At 37.8% G+C, this 15,485-nt stretch overlaps 1 protein-coding gene across 1 annotated transcript; it reads left to right on the top strand.

Moving 5' to 3' along the window:
* Nucleotides 1-28: 28 nt before the first annotated feature.
* On the top strand, nucleotides 29-15,266 carry PPWD1 (peptidylprolyl isomerase domain and WD repeat containing 1). Its single transcript, XM_052670440.1, has 11 exons — nucleotides 29-186; nucleotides 1,888-1,990; nucleotides 2,845-2,945; nucleotides 4,066-4,186; nucleotides 7,654-8,101; nucleotides 8,638-8,828; nucleotides 9,308-9,497; nucleotides 10,793-10,974; nucleotides 12,987-13,068; nucleotides 13,682-13,864; nucleotides 14,896-15,266. The coding sequence occupies exons 1-11, from the start codon at nucleotides 54-56 to the stop codon at nucleotides 15,037-15,039; spliced, it is 1,878 nt and encodes a 625-aa protein (XP_052526400.1). The 5' UTR covers nucleotides 29-53; the 3' UTR covers nucleotides 15,040-15,266.
* The last annotated feature ends 219 nt before the right edge of the window (nucleotides 15,267-15,485 follow it).

Below are 15,485 nucleotides of genomic sequence, written 5' to 3'. Positions count from 1 at the left end.
TGGGGAGGAGAACAGCGACGGGAGGGAGCGTCGCGGGGAAGTGACGTAGCAGCATGGCGTCGTCCGAGCCGGAGCGCAAGAGGAGGGCGAGCGGCGCCACGGAGAACGAGGAAGAAGACGAGGAAGATGGGGAGCGCTGGGTCGGGCCGCTCCCGGGGGAGGCGGCCCAGGCGAAGAAGCGGAGAGGTAACGACCGCTGCCTGGGTTGGGGCCGTGGGATGGTGACGTGCGGGTCGGGGGCCGTGCGTCTGCTGCGCAGTCGGGCCCCAGGCGCTGCTTATCCGAGCCGGGGTTGTTGAAGCCTTCAGAAGAGGAATTAACTCTTCTGCGTCGTTGCTCTGGGTTGGAGGGTCGTCACAGAGAGACTTCGACTGGAAGGGACCTCATAGCCCACCCAGTTTCCCCCGCCTCTGCCGTGGGCAGGGCTGCCCCCCACCGGCGCAGGTTGCCTAGCGCCTCGTCCAGCCTGGGCCTGACTGCCTGCAGGGATGGAGCACCACAGCTTTTGTGCCCAGCTCTGCCAGCGCCCTCTGAATAAAGTATTTCCCCCTCACGTCTACCTTAGATCTATTCTCATTCAGTTTAAAACCTTTCTCTCTTATCCTGTCATCACATTCCTCAATTAAGAGTCCCTTTCCATTTTTTCTGTAGGCCCCATTACAGTACTGGAAGACCACAATAAGGTCTCTCCAGAGCCTTCTCTTCTCCAGTCTGAACAAGCCCAGTTCCATCAGCCTTTCTTCACAGAATTGGTGCTCCAGCCCTCTCATCTGTTCATGGCCCTCCTCTGGACTCATCTTAACAGCTCCATTTGTATTGGGGGCCCCCCTGACCCACAGTACTGCTGGTGATGTGGCACATGAGGGCAAAGCGAAGGAGGACAGTCACCTCCTTGTTCCTGTCACCGTACCTCTTTATTGATGCAGCTCAGGGCATTCTTGGCCTTCTGGGTTGCAAGCCTATGCTGGCTCATGTCCAGCTTTTCATCAGCCAGCATCTGCAAGTCCTTCTCCTCAGGGCTACTCCCATTCATCCAGCCCATGGTTGTGATTGCAATTGACCAGACCCAAGAGATACAGTTTGCTCTTGGACTTGTTGAACCTCCTTAGGTTCACGTAGGTCCACTTTTCAATCTTTTCAACGGTTGGTTGGCATCCCTTCCCTGCAGGGGTCAACTGTGCTGCTCACCTTGGTGTCACTGACAAACTTGCTGAGGGTACACTCAGTCCTACTGCCCATGTCACCAGCAAAGGTGCTAGAGAGCACTAGTCCCAACAGCAACTCCTGTAGGAATGCCACTCATCACTAGTCTCCACTTGGACATTGAGCCAGTGACACTCTTCGAGTGTGACCATCCAGTGAATTCCTTATCAACCAAGCAATCTATCCATTAGATCCATGTCAGTCCATTTTAGATATAAGGATGCTGTGTGAGGCAGTGTCAGATGCTTTGTACAAGACACGGTTGAGCTCTAGTTGCTCTCCACTTTATTCAAAAATGCTGTAACCCATCTGCCAGAAACCACTAAATTTGTCAGGCAGTTTTGTCCTTAATGAAGCTGTGCTGGCTGTTCTCAGTCACCTCTCTCTTTTTTCCGTGTACCCTTGCACAGTCTCCAGGAAGATTTGCCAACTTAGTAACAAGTGTGATTGCACAGATATTAAGAGTATGGAATGGTTTCAGTATACTGTGAATCAATAAGTCTGAGTCAAAATGGAAAGCCACAGTGGAAAACCCTTTTATTCTGTTTGCAGAAATCCCTGCTATACTCTACAAAAACAGCAGTAAGCTATTCAAAATTAATAATGGCAAAAAATAGCCTTATGGAGTTTTTAATGAACATTTTATGAAAACAGTGTTTCTAATTTTCCTTTTATTTTCTTCAGTCCTTGAATTTGAACATGTCTATCTTGAAAATCTACCATGTGCTTCGATGTATGAACGTAGTTACATGCACAGAGATGTCATTACACATGTGGCATGTACTAAGTAAGTCTGGGTTTTATTATTTTTCCCTACTGTTTATTGTCATCAGATATGTATTCTTGTACATACTAGGAAATTTTCACTGCAAAAGCCTAATTGAGATCTGTTACGTCTAGAGGTGTCTGGTCTGGTATTGTCATGTCCCTGAGCTGACAAAGTTTAAGGACTGTTTGGACACTTAGACATAGGGCTTGATTTGTGGGTGGTGCTGTGTGGAGCCAGAAGTTGGTATTGATGGTCCTTATGGGTCCCTGGGATATTCTGTGATTCTGTTTTTGTGTGTAAAGGAGAGTGCTTTCTGAAAAGCACAATAGAAGTTATTATTTAAGCAGACAAAAAGGGATTCTCAAAATTCTTACTGCAGTGTTCAGTATATACAGTAATAAAAAATACTGGTTGCAATCAAATGAAAGCTGCAACCAAATGAATTTAGCAGAACTGCGCAGATTGAGAAGAGAGCTTTCTTCTCTTCTATGTGACTGTTTCTATCTATTTGTCTATCTAAGTACGTGTATATATATACGTAGAGGGATTTAGTTACTTAGTTAGTAGTAAACAATATCTGCTGTGAAACCAGAGCTAAAGTAGTAAAACTTACATGGTCAAGAGGAATAGTATTATTTATTTCTTAACTTTAGACTGTTGACCTTTCATAGGTTAATCCAGAGTGCATTAAAATGTTTGTTTGCTATCTCAAAATTAATAGTATTCATTTAGACAGACTGTTAATGGTAGTTTATCTAAGTACTATTCTCAAAACAACACAAATTATAGCATCTTAATGTCAGTTGTTATCCAGAAGTGTTGTGAAATTACTTAGTATGTGTATTTATGTATTTCTTCTTTTGTAATTCCAGGACAGATTTTATCATCACAGCAAGTCATGATGGGCATGTAAAATTCTGGAAAAAAATTGAAGAAGGGATTGAGTTTGTTAAACACTTCCGTAGCCACTTAGGTGAGAAGAAGTTGTGGGTGTTTTTGTTTTATTTTGTTTTCATTCATTTGAAGAGAGGGTACAATCTCAGAGGAGAGAGGTTCTAGCATCCATTTATTACAGTGAGGGATTAAATTATATCATGTGTAATTCTACTTGTCCTTTTACAATCTGCTTAAAGACTGCAGGAGGAATAGTGTGGGAACAGAATATGCAGTATGAATCCTGTGCACATCACTTACTGCCTTGTACCCTGCCTTTAAGGAGAATGTCTAGGACAGGTACAACATATCTACTAAAAAAAAAAAAGAGGGAGAAAAAAGAAGAGCAGTATGCACAGAATCCAGGGATGTTCAAAAAGATACTACTTGAGGCCATGTTATCTTCCTCCCTCATCATCTATACTATGCAAGGCATTCAGGTACTCATTGGTGTTAGAAATCATTATCTGCTTAATGGAAAAGAAACCGCTTGATATGCAGCCTCACAATAAGAAAATTAAATAATAGTAAATTTTGTAAAACTATAATGTTATAGTGAGTTTTTGACTTTAAGCATCAACTTCTCATTATATACGGAAACAAAATGTGAGAGCAAAGGCTACCAAGCAAAAACAAGGAGAACAAGTATTCTGAAGTCTCAAATGCAGTCATTTTGATCCCTAACAAACGTTAAAAGCAGGGTTGCAATACAATTAGCATTCTGTTGCTGTTTCTCTCTTGAGAATGCAAGTCTAAAAGTGCTTTTATTTTTTTCAACTGTGCCATAGTCTTGTTCTCCCTCTTTTTTTCAGTTAGAGCTTTAAAGTAATTATAAAGTCATAACTTTCACTTACGTAGATAGTAAGTACTCCATCCTTTCTGACCAGATGGTGAACAGTTACAGGATACAAAGTGTTTAAAAAAAGATATCACAAAAGAACAGAAAACAAAACAAAACAAAAAAAACAAAGGATAAGGACCCTCACATCTCCACGTAGTTTTTAAATTGAAAACAGGATGGAGATATAGCTGAGACAGCTTTGGATGTCCATATGTGTTTAGGTTTTGGTGCTTTTTTTTTCTGTGCGTTTTTCTTGTGGAGTAGTGAAATGACAGATACATGTTTCCTTGTCTTGATACTATGTTAACTTATTTGATAGGTGTTATTGAGAGTATTGCTGTTAGTTCAGAAGGGGCATTATTCTGTTCAGTTGGAGATGACAAAGCGATGAAAGTGTTTGATGTAGTCAACTTTGATATGATCAACATGCTGAAACTTGGGTAAGTTGCTCAGTTCTTGAAAATGCTTATTTGGGATTTTGATTAGGGGTTATTTTGTGTAACAAGTAAGTAAATAATTTGTTTACTTGATTATTTTTGCGATCAGGTTAAGATGATTACGTTGCATTAAGCAAAATACTTGGCTGACTATAGAAAGTTTATGACTGTATGCATCCTTCATAAGAGTGCAATATGACTGCATACTTTTTTATAATCAAATGTTAGGCAGAAGGATATGTTGTTTCTTAAGTAATTCAGCTAGGCATCTTTTTTTTTTCTTATTCTGTTTTCCCCAGTTGCTTTGCACTGAATATTAGAAATTATAACCAATTAATAGTTTCCGTAATAAAGAAACTTGGTCCGTATATATTATTTGCCATCATTTGTTGTTTCAAGGCAAGCAATTTTCTTCTAATACTAAACAGAGCATGTTTTCCTTAATCCTGCTTTTGTTACACAGTAGATAGGTAAAGAACTTGGAAGAGCTAGGGCTGGAGATTATTGGAATTATATCAGCAACAGAGGAAAACAAAGCCTGTGTTTTAATTTCAGATTGTGGTCAGAAAGTAGAAGGATCAACGAATGCTCTACCAAGAATGGTACTGATGTTTCTACAAGCCTTGGGATATTAGAGACTATTTATTCCATGTGGCCTAGTATTTACTAGATAATTTTGAAACTGAGTTAAAGTGTAAACTCAAACATGTTCATTACTGACGTTGTTCTTCTAATTGAAATTAACACCAAGACTTCCACTGTTTTGAAAGCTGTTCAAACTGATATCTAGATACTTTTTAGAACAGCCCATATAAATGCTTATGTTAGCTCTTTATGGATATAGTGTTAGTAATATCTTCCCAGTAGTGACTAAGTCCATAGGAATTGATTACCTGTTGGCTGTCTGCTGTGGAAAAAATCCAGTTAGTTTTAGCCTTCTATTTTTCTGGTGTTTTATGCTTAGCAGCCCTGTATTGTCACTGCAACATCAGTAAAACTACATAGTGAAATAAAATGAACTTAATATTAAAAAAAAAGCCTTTAACTCAGTAGTAGTAGCGGTAGAAGGTGTTTTTTTTCTCTATGAGAATTCAGGGGAAACTAAGGTAGAATTTAAATCCATTTTGCATCAGGGATATTGTGAATAATACTGTTAGTGTCTGCCTATGGTATGTCTCATGACATACCTTTAAATGGTTTTTCTCAGCATCAGTAGTCAAACTCCCCTTCCATTTATATTTTTCCAGGCATAATTGTGTTAGACCTACAAGTGGTCTCTTTAATGAAGAAGAGGAACATATACAGCTGTAGTAGAAACAGTGTTGTGAACACTCTTTTTAATTTAATGTCCATTTCATTATCTTCAGTGCCAGTGCTTATTGGGTAGCTTACTGACCTGAGAAATTATTAATGGCTGTTCACTCAAGTTTGCAATGGTTAATTTAGAATTGATGAGTGTGATTGTTTCAGCTTGCATTAGCTTGTTTGTCTGCTTTGGTGGAGACATGCCAGTATGCTGTATGGTTGATTAGCTTTTTCTGAAGCTCTTAAGATCCTTTCACTTTTAACTAATGTGTACAGTGTAGCTGCCTACAGGTTCTAATGCTGTGTGCTTCCTTTAATCAAGGTGAGAAAGACTTTTATTTCTGCAGAAAGCGTGGATAACATGACACAGCTATAGGCCATCATATTCATAATTCCTCAAAGACTTTTAGTTTTTATTATTCTTTTTAATCTAAAAGATTAGTGTCTGGTATCTGTCAGGCCTTTAGTATCTCCTAGTTTGATAAGATACTATGAGTTTCCTATGGAGACTGTCATTTCTTCATTACCCAACATTTAGTTCTAGCGTTCCAGTTCTCAGTATCTTAGCTTCTAGATTTCTTTAAATAACAGGTGTGATTTAAATTATTGACAGCATCTCTGCTTTATTTGTAGAGTATCATAGAATCACAAGGTTGGAAATGACCTATAAGATCATCTAGTCCAACCGTCTCCTCATCACCATTGCCACCACTAGCACTAAATCATGTCTCACAGCTCCTCACCCAGACGCCTCTTGAACACTGCCAGGGACGGTGACTCCACCACCTCTCTGGGCAGCCATTCCAGTGCCTGACCACTCTCTGAGAGAAAAACTTTTTCCTCATGTCCAACCTAAACCTCCTCTGGTACAACTTGAGGCCATTTCCCCGGGTTCTGTTCATTGCCTTGGAGAAGAGACCAAATCCCTCTTCACCACAGCCTCCCTTCAGGAAGTTGTAGAGTGCAATGAGGTCTCCCCTGAGCCTCCTCTTCTCCAGACTGAACAATCCCAGCTCCCTCAGCCGCTCCTCATAAGACTTGTGCTCCAGACCCCTCACCAGTTTCGTTGCCCTTCTCTGGACACACTCTAGGACCTCAATATCTTCCCTGTAGTGAGGGGCCCAACTGTATATTCAGTTTTAGCAGATGTGTTCCTTCTTTAATACGTGGGGTGCTCTGAAAGTAATGTATCCTATTTATTGCCATGGAAACTACTCTTGTAGTACAATAACACTATTTGATAGAGGAAATTCTCAGCTACTAAACACTTTTTAACACGGTCATCCTTATTAAATATGCATTTTCTCCAGCAATGAGCAAGAGCCAGCACGCTGTGCTCATAAAAATCTTCATGGTTATTGGGAACATGGCTCGTCTTTCACATCACTGTCATCACTCCTGAAACGTACCCTGCCTCACTGTGCTCATATCCACTGTTTGGTCTCCATCATTATTCAGCAAGCATTGGCATTCAACGAATGCCAATAGTTGTCATTTTGTTCTGCTAGAGGAAATCAGTGACGCACCTTTGTTTCACACGCACTTCCACATCAGATGTCATTTTGTCAGACTGCCCCTCTGCTGCCATCTGGTGCACAGAATGTAACAGAATATTGGTGGGAAGATTCAACCTCTGTTGCCAACATAATAAAACAGGAGGCATTACTTTCACAGCAGCCCTCATATAGTCAGAACAGTTACGTATAAATGTACTGTGATTGTCATAATTTTATTTATATTTGGATAATTAACTTTTGTTTTCTGAAAACCTTGTTATATTTTCAGTAAGTATATGCCAAAGGTGCGGTTATCTTCATTTGCACTGAAGCATTAATCACTTAGAGCTGAAAGAAAAGTGCTACTGAATCACAGAAATTAATAGTCTTTAATGCTGTTCAGTGCTATTTAGTTGTTTTTCCATCATTTTTCTTCTTTCATATCCACCTTCTTCTGCTTTCTTGAACAGCCTCTTTAAGAAGCAATATGGAAGTAACAGAAATTGGCTGAACCATCTTGACTTGTTTGGAAAAAGCTTGGTTTTTAACAAGACGGATATTAGCAAGACTAGTAAATGAAGCTGAAGATTTACTTGATGTTTGATTTCAAATTAGCTTGATTCTTAGCAGTAAAACCAGTCCTTTTTTTTTTTCCTTTCTTTCTTGCAGCTATTCCCCTGGTCAGTGTGAATGGGTATATTGTCCTGGAGATGCCATATCTTCTGTTGCAACATCTGAGAAGACCACAGGAAAAATATTTATTTATGATGGACGAGGAAATAATCAACCACTCCATGTTTTTGATAAACTCCATACATCTTCTCTTACTCAGATACGGTTGAATCCTGTCTACAAAGTAGTTGTGTCCTCTGACAAATCTGGAATGATTGAGTATTGGACTGGTACTCCTCATGAATATAAATTTCCCAAGAATGTGAACTGGGAATATAAAACAGATACTGATCTGTACGAATTTGCTAAATGCAAGGCTTACCCATCCAGTATAAGTTTTTCACCTGATGGCAAAAAAATGGCCACTCTTGGGTCCGACAGAAAAGTCAGAATTTTCCGATTTTTGACGGGGAAGCTCATGAGGGTCTTTGATGAATCTCTGAGTGTGAGTTTGGTCTTGGTTCTCTTTGAGTCTTTATTTATTTCTTTGACTTTGATCAACACATGCATCTACATGATTACCTAAGTCTGAGCTTTATTGCTAAGGTTTTCTTTCATAAAAGGTATTCTCTGTTCTTTTCCATGGCTGCTGTGTTGCTTTGTCCCAAAATTAATTCTTACTAGTGTATGTTAGCTATTGAGTGAAACTGTGTTGTTAGTTTTCATCTCTTTTCATACTGTTAGATTTCTTTTTATTAGGAAGCAATGAGAAAAAATATTTAAGTAATAAACATAGTAATGAAAAAAATTGTGATATTTTAAAAACTTTGTTAAGACAGCTGCGTATTTGTTTTTCTTTGCTTCAGCAGAGTGCAACGTGCCCATTAGGTCGAGTAGGATTACTTGTGTTTAATTCTTCAGATAAGTTTGACTTGGTTTGAATTCTTGCCTGGATTCTGTATTTTGTAAGACTTTGTGGATTGGTGTTTATCTGGATCAGGGCGTAAGTGTAACAGTGATTATTTATTTATTTTCCTGTAGATGTTTACTGAACTTCAGCAGATGAGACAGCAACTACCAGACATGGAGTTTGGCCGGCGCATGGCAGTTGAGCGTGAGTTGGAGAAAGTGGATGCAGTAAGATTAATTAATATAATCTTTGATGAAACTGGACACTTCGTTCTCTATGGAACAATGTTGGGCATTAAAGTCATAAATGTAGAAACTAACAGGTAAGTGTTAGTGAGATGTGTGCAGATAAATTTCTCTAGAATTCCATGCTTAATCACTCACATTTAAAATTTGACATGACTGGTTACCACCAATCTTTGTTATTTGAGAGACTTCAGGCAGACTGTTGATTTAAAATATTCCCTTGCTTATTAATGGATTGCTGCAATTCAAAGCTTACAAAATAAGATAATCTGTCAAGCTTTTTACTACATATTCATAGTAAAAATGAGTAATGAATTAACTTCTAATTAACAGTGTGATAAAGTAAACATGGATCATGCAGTTTGTTTTCTATAGCATAGGGAGGCTGATTAGCAGTTGATTAGCAATGATTAGCAAGTTTGAGTAGAGAAGCATTATAAATACAATTATTAAAAATTGTTTTGGGAAGGCTTTGGAATTTTGCTTTGAGTCTCTTGCAGTCAGAAAGGAGACATGTAACAACAGTCTTTACATTTCTTTATGTCTTGTACTTCAGGTGCATTCGTATCTTGGGAAAACAAGAGAACATTAGGGTGATGCAGCTAGCTTTATTCCAAGGAGTTGCAAAGAAGCATCGTGCTGCAATAACCATAGAAATGAAGGCATCTGAAAATCCTGTTCTCCAGAACATCCAGGCAGATCCAACAGTAATCTGCACAGCTTTTAAGAAAAACAGGTTTTACATGGTATGTGTGATGTCCTTTTAAGTAACACTATTCCTCTATTAAACTTTTTTTGTTATTTTTAAATTTTATACTTGTGCCTTTCCAGTGCCTTTTGTCTTGAATGTTTGAAAATGCAGCATTTCTAGCAGCGTCTTTTTAAGTTGCAAATGCATTCTACAATTCTGTTTGAACTGTCTAAAACTTGATTAGAAACAGTGTGGTAGTCTAATTTCGTTTTCACAATTGCTCAAGCAGTTAAAGAAACTTTGATGTTTTTAGCTGTGTGAATTAGAGTTAGTGTAGTTTAAGAAATTTAAATAAGAACACTTAAAATATAATAAGATATTTTGCCTACAAAGAAACAATTAACTGAATGTATAAAACACACGAAAATTCTGAGTAGCGTCAGGCGGATTACAGGTAACAAAGACAGGAGTCATCTTCTTCACAGATGTAGATTTTAGAGGAGATGTGATTTATCAGCCTAGCAGTTCTGGAGGATTTAGCATTTGATCTGGGATGTGATCACAGCAGGGGTAACAGGTCAGTGTGTTGCTGCTTGTGCTTGAATTTGATCATGTTTTCAGTTGCAGCAAAGTAGTGTGCTTCCTGAACCTTCATGTGGTTAGTATATAGTGTGTAATGGAATATACTATGAACAATTTGACAAGAAAGGAAGAAAAGTCATGTTCAGTGTGGAAATACTGCTCATTCTGGTTAGTGCATGGCCATATGCCAAGTGAATGCATGCAGAAAACTAGTCATTGTCATTTGATACACAGTTGTACTTCTTCTGTGGCTTCTTGTGAATGCTAACATTTACTGTATTTCTTGCCTCTTCAAGAAGTGCTTTAAAAATTTCATTTCTGAAATGTTTTTCCTGCTTTGAGTTGAATTTGCTGTTTCTGCTGTTTTTTATTAATACAGTAATCAGAATTTAGTTTCACTTTTTGGTGAAACCACAGGTTTTGTAATGAAGTCTGTCAATTTCAATACACCAATGCTTTCATTCCTTCCTAAAAGAAAGGTGCTGAACTAGTATTATGGGCTTTATGTTAAAATGAGGAAGTAATTTAGAAGTTAACAAATCATTGAAAGTTTATTGGACTTGCATATATTTGTACGGAAATTTGTGACTAGAGAGAAACACTGATAGTGCACAGCACTGAAATGCCATCTGTGAATCCTTTGCATTTCGAATCTAGTTGAGTGTCCAAGAGGTTAAACCATCACATTGATGTCTTGGGAACAGACTTATGTGTAAGATAAGGAAAAACAAAATACAAACTGTTACCTTCTTTACTTTTATTCTTCAGTTTACTAAACGTGAACCAGAAGATACTAAGAGTGCAGATTCAGACAGAGATGTCTTCAATGAGAAACCTTCTAAAGAAGAGGTCATGGCAGCCACACAGGCAGAAGGTCCCAAAAGAGTTTCAGACAGTGCCATTATCCACACAAGCATGGGAGATATACATGTTAAGCTTTTTCCTGTTGAGTATGTATTTGGTGGTTTTTCTGTTACTCTGTTTCTCCTTCCTTGCCCTTTTTTTCTGGCAGTACCCAAACCTTACCTTTCAAGCTAGGAATGGTTCTTATCCTCATTGTTTTCTATTGTCCTTGTTTTTGGATGGTTTCTTAGTACATCAAGCCTCCAGAATGTGACTCTTGATGAACAGAGGAGGGGAAAAATAGGTCAGAGCAACAGCAGTGGGGTGTCAAGTTTGTCAGGGTCTGATTTTGTTTTTTCTTTCCTTTTTTTTAACTGCTGGCTGAGGAAGCTTATTCCTTTCTTAAGTATTTTTCTCTCTCTAAACCTCAGATGTGGCTAGGTCATAATGGTGTCCTGTGCAAGCTACATATTGTTGTAATTCCATCTTGAAAGAGTAGAATGATGGTGGCAGCAGCAGATGTTGTCATGGGTCTGTGTAAGCCAGAGAAATAGTACTGTTTGCAACTTCCAATACGTGGCAAACGTATTACATGTTACGGTACTGCAGATCTTTCAAGAGCAACATAAAATTTATACTAACATCAGTGCAACATAAATCCAAAACTAGGCATACGATTAACAGAGTTTCATGCATGATTACTTGGTATTTGTCTCAGTGTGTCTGCTTCATGATACTAATACATGCAAAGGTTTTGTTATGAAACAAGAGGTTTATCTCTCATGTCAGGTTTGCTATAAACTCACAGAAATCCATTTCTCCAAATCAAATTCACGTTTTGTCACAAGCACAGATAAGGTAACAAAACTCAGTTTTATCCTGTAGAGAAGCTAGTCTTAAATTTCTGTATTAAATGATGTCTTCTTGCATGAAGCTGTACTTCCTGTGATTGTTACCTGTAGCACACAGGCTGCAGAAATAGTACAGCATGTACCAGTAAAAGTGGTAGGTCAAGTTATGTTATTTCCATTTTTTTTTAAATTCTCATGCCAGTAGATTTGCATGCATAATACATGCATAATATCATTAAGTTCATTGCAATACTTTACTTGCATTTTGTTAAAGTAAAATTCTTTCAGCCTTGGTTATTGTTACGTTTGTCCTTTTCTAATATTTTCTTCTGACTGAACTTCGAAATTAAAATCTTCTTAAGATAAAATTGATTAAAAAAATAAAGTATAACAATGAGGATGTGGCTTTGATTGCCCTTTGGCCAAGTTCTTGTGGTCTGAATTGTGTACTTTTGTACTATGTAGCAGGAACTGGGACTGTGTTTTGTCTGCTTTTTCGTTATTTTATTAGTGCTGTTGCACAAGATGCTTTAGAATATCATTTATATCCCAGTGAATGTTTCTATGAACATTATGTGGTATGCTGGGAAAAATGTGTATGACTGTTCAGGTCTGCATGTGGGTCTACTCTGGTGACTAATCCATTTCATAAAACTAGAGGAAGATTTACACAAACAACTGTAACTCTGGTAGCATCTAGTGGGAGAATGGAAGAAAAAAAAACACTTTAAAGAGATGAGAAAGAACAGTATAAGTCTTTTTTGTTTAGTTTTTGTTAAATGAAAAGTAATATTCCACCTGTGCAGCCTCGCTCTGAACAATGCATGCCAGCAGTTTCACAAAAGGAGAACAAGCTCTGTACTGACTGCAGGATCGCTTCACAATATTAAAACAGTGCTGTTTCAGATTCTACTTCTAATGCACAGCACTGTCTCCATATGGAGCTTACATTCCTGAATCATCTTTATCTATCTATAGTATATAGATAGAAATCTGGAGGAGGAACACGTGGTCTTGACTTTGAGGAAACACATTTGGTTCCTAATCCCACTGCGGACTTCACATCTAATTGTGCAACTTCGTACTCCTAGCAAATTTTATTCCAGCTCTTGGTTTGAGGAAGTGGGAGTTTGGTTTAATCTTATTTCATGAAAGCCCTGTTGCAGTATGCTAAAACATTGCTCAGCACAACAGGATCTGAAATCTTTATGGCCTTGCCAGAAAACACAGGCTACCCTGAATATTTGTTTTGTATTACATGATTTCAGGTGTCCCAAAACTGTGGAAAACTTCTGTGTACACAGCAGAAATGGCTACTACAATGGACACATATTTCACCGTATTATCAAGGTAACCTGTAAAATTTATTTTGTTGGTTTATCTGATGTATCTGATATCTGATATTTATCTGATATCTGATGTAATTTCATGGCCAGCCTTTACATTTTCATTTGCTTTTGCATGAAGGATTTCTGGAAAAGTTCCACAGTGCCCTGAAAGGTCTGAAGAATACTGAGATACTGAAGACCTTTACATAAAATTTCTTAATAGCTGTCCTGCAACTGAAAAGGTGGAAAAAACATCTGAAAATTAAGATAAATATCAGTTCAGCAATCTTGCATGAATTATAATTTTATTTCATGTCAGAATGGTATCTCTTCTTAAGATTCTTACTTTAACTGCATGAGAAACAAGTGAATACAGCCTAAATCTCTGCAGAAGATATGGACAGTTAGGTTCTATCCTTCACTAGCGGGAACAGTGAAGTAGTCTTGTTTGTGTAGGTTTTTTTCCCAATGCAAGGAATTAATTATTACCTTCATTCCTTACCCACCACATTTAACGTTTAGTTTTGTTGGAAGATATGATGCAAGCTTGAAAAAAAGAAAACAGGAACCTAGTGTAAAACATTTTTGCTTATTTATTCCACATGATGATGTAATAACATCTAACTTCTGTGCAGGGTTTCATGATTCAGACTGGTGACCCCACAGGTACAGGAATGGGAGGTGAAAGTATCTGGGGAGGAGAATTTGAAGATGAATTTCATTCAACTTTACGACATGACAGACCATACACACTGAGCATGGCTAATGCAGGACCAAATACTAATGGATCCCAGTTTTTTATAACAGTAGTGCCAACTGTAAGTAGTATCAAAAGTTCAACTCAAGGCATGAGATGCTAACTGCATAGTAAAAATGCAGTAACTACTCTGGTGGGAAAAGGAACACAACACTGTTCAAGCAACCTTTAATTGTTACTTTGCAGCTAACTGCTGCACGCAAAGATGTACTGTGTGTAGACTTCATCAAAACAATTATCTAAGAAATAGGAAAGTGCTGTGACCATGATCATTTGAATTTAAACTGGAGCAAGAACCTCATCTAATTCTTAGTAAAACAAGATCGTTTTCCAATTTTGCATTACTAGAATATTTTGGAATAATGTGCTGCTTAAACTTAACATAAATCTAGCTATTGTTAGCACCATTCTAATTTTTTTGCATTAGTATCAGCATAACTGCTTAAAGTTGCTGATTCCTATACAGAAAAGCCAGTATACAAATGAGAAAACTTCCCTGCTAATATTTTGATCTGTATACAACTTCACAGAAATACATAAATGAATTGGGCAGTGAATCTAATGTGCAAAAAATACATTAAGACAGTACTTAGAGAAATTTTGTTCCTCAAAGTCATGTGTCTTCTTAAGAAGTATCCATCTACCAGAATTTTGAAGCTCATTAAATCACATCATTGCCTGTGTTCCAATTGGGCAAATATTGCTAACTGGGCATATTGTATGACTCTGAATTAGGTAGTATTCTAGACTAGCATTTAAATTCAATTGTGAAACTACCATGAAATAAATGTGCATTTCAATGAAATGAATTTAAACTTTAAACTATGAAATGTTGCTGCATCACTAGAACTTGATGTCTGTAGCACTTTGGGAATGTTTTTAAAAGATAAGTCAGTATGCATAACTGCACTGATAACAGTCACTTAGTTTCAGCAGCTGTTTTACAGTTACTTACACAACAAGCGTAAGATCAGTAGTCTTTAATACATATTCATGTTCACTTACTCTAAGCCACTCTCATTTGGTATCTAATCTACATGCTGCTTTCTATTTTAATCTGCTTTTTCTTTCTTCTGCTGTATCCTCAAACAGCCTTGGCTAGACAACAAACACAGCGTGTTTGGACGGGTGACCAAAGGAATGGAAGTTGTTCAGAGAATCTCTAATGTTAAAGTCAATCCCAAAACTGACAAGCCCTATGAGGATATCAGCATCATTAATATCACAGTGAAGTAAGTCAGGTGTCGAAGGTTCCAGCTTAAACAGAAGAATGTCGTCGTCCTGGGACCCAGGAAAGAACCCAGAAGGAATAAAAGCTTTTTTGATAATTCTTCGATATAGGAAGTGCCATGACAAAGCAAACATCAGTTCTGCTGTTTTTCATGTACCTAAAGTGCCCTAAGCCTGTATTTCTCGGTAAATTTGTCTTTTTAAAGTAAAAACATTGCCATCTTTCTTACAAAGCCTACTGTTTGTCTCTTCTGTGCAAGATTGAAGATGCAAATACACTACAGATTATATTCTATAGCTTTTGTCATGAACTGAGTAGAGTCTGTACCTTTATCTGTGACCAGAGGAAGGGATCAGATGTAGGCTAGTAATAAGCTCTTCAACAATACGTACATTCATTAAAAATTAGATTGTAATATGCTTTGCTAGGATGACATATATAATTTACCTCA

Source organism: Tympanuchus pallidicinctus, unplaced genomic scaffold, assembly GCF_026119805.1.
Source record: "Tympanuchus pallidicinctus isolate F22 unplaced genomic scaffold, pur_lepc_1.0 scaffold9, whole genome shotgun sequence".
Lineage (NCBI taxonomy): Eukaryota > Metazoa > Chordata > Aves > Galliformes > Phasianidae > Tympanuchus > Tympanuchus pallidicinctus.
This window is presented reverse-complemented; position numbering and strand designations above follow the sequence as displayed.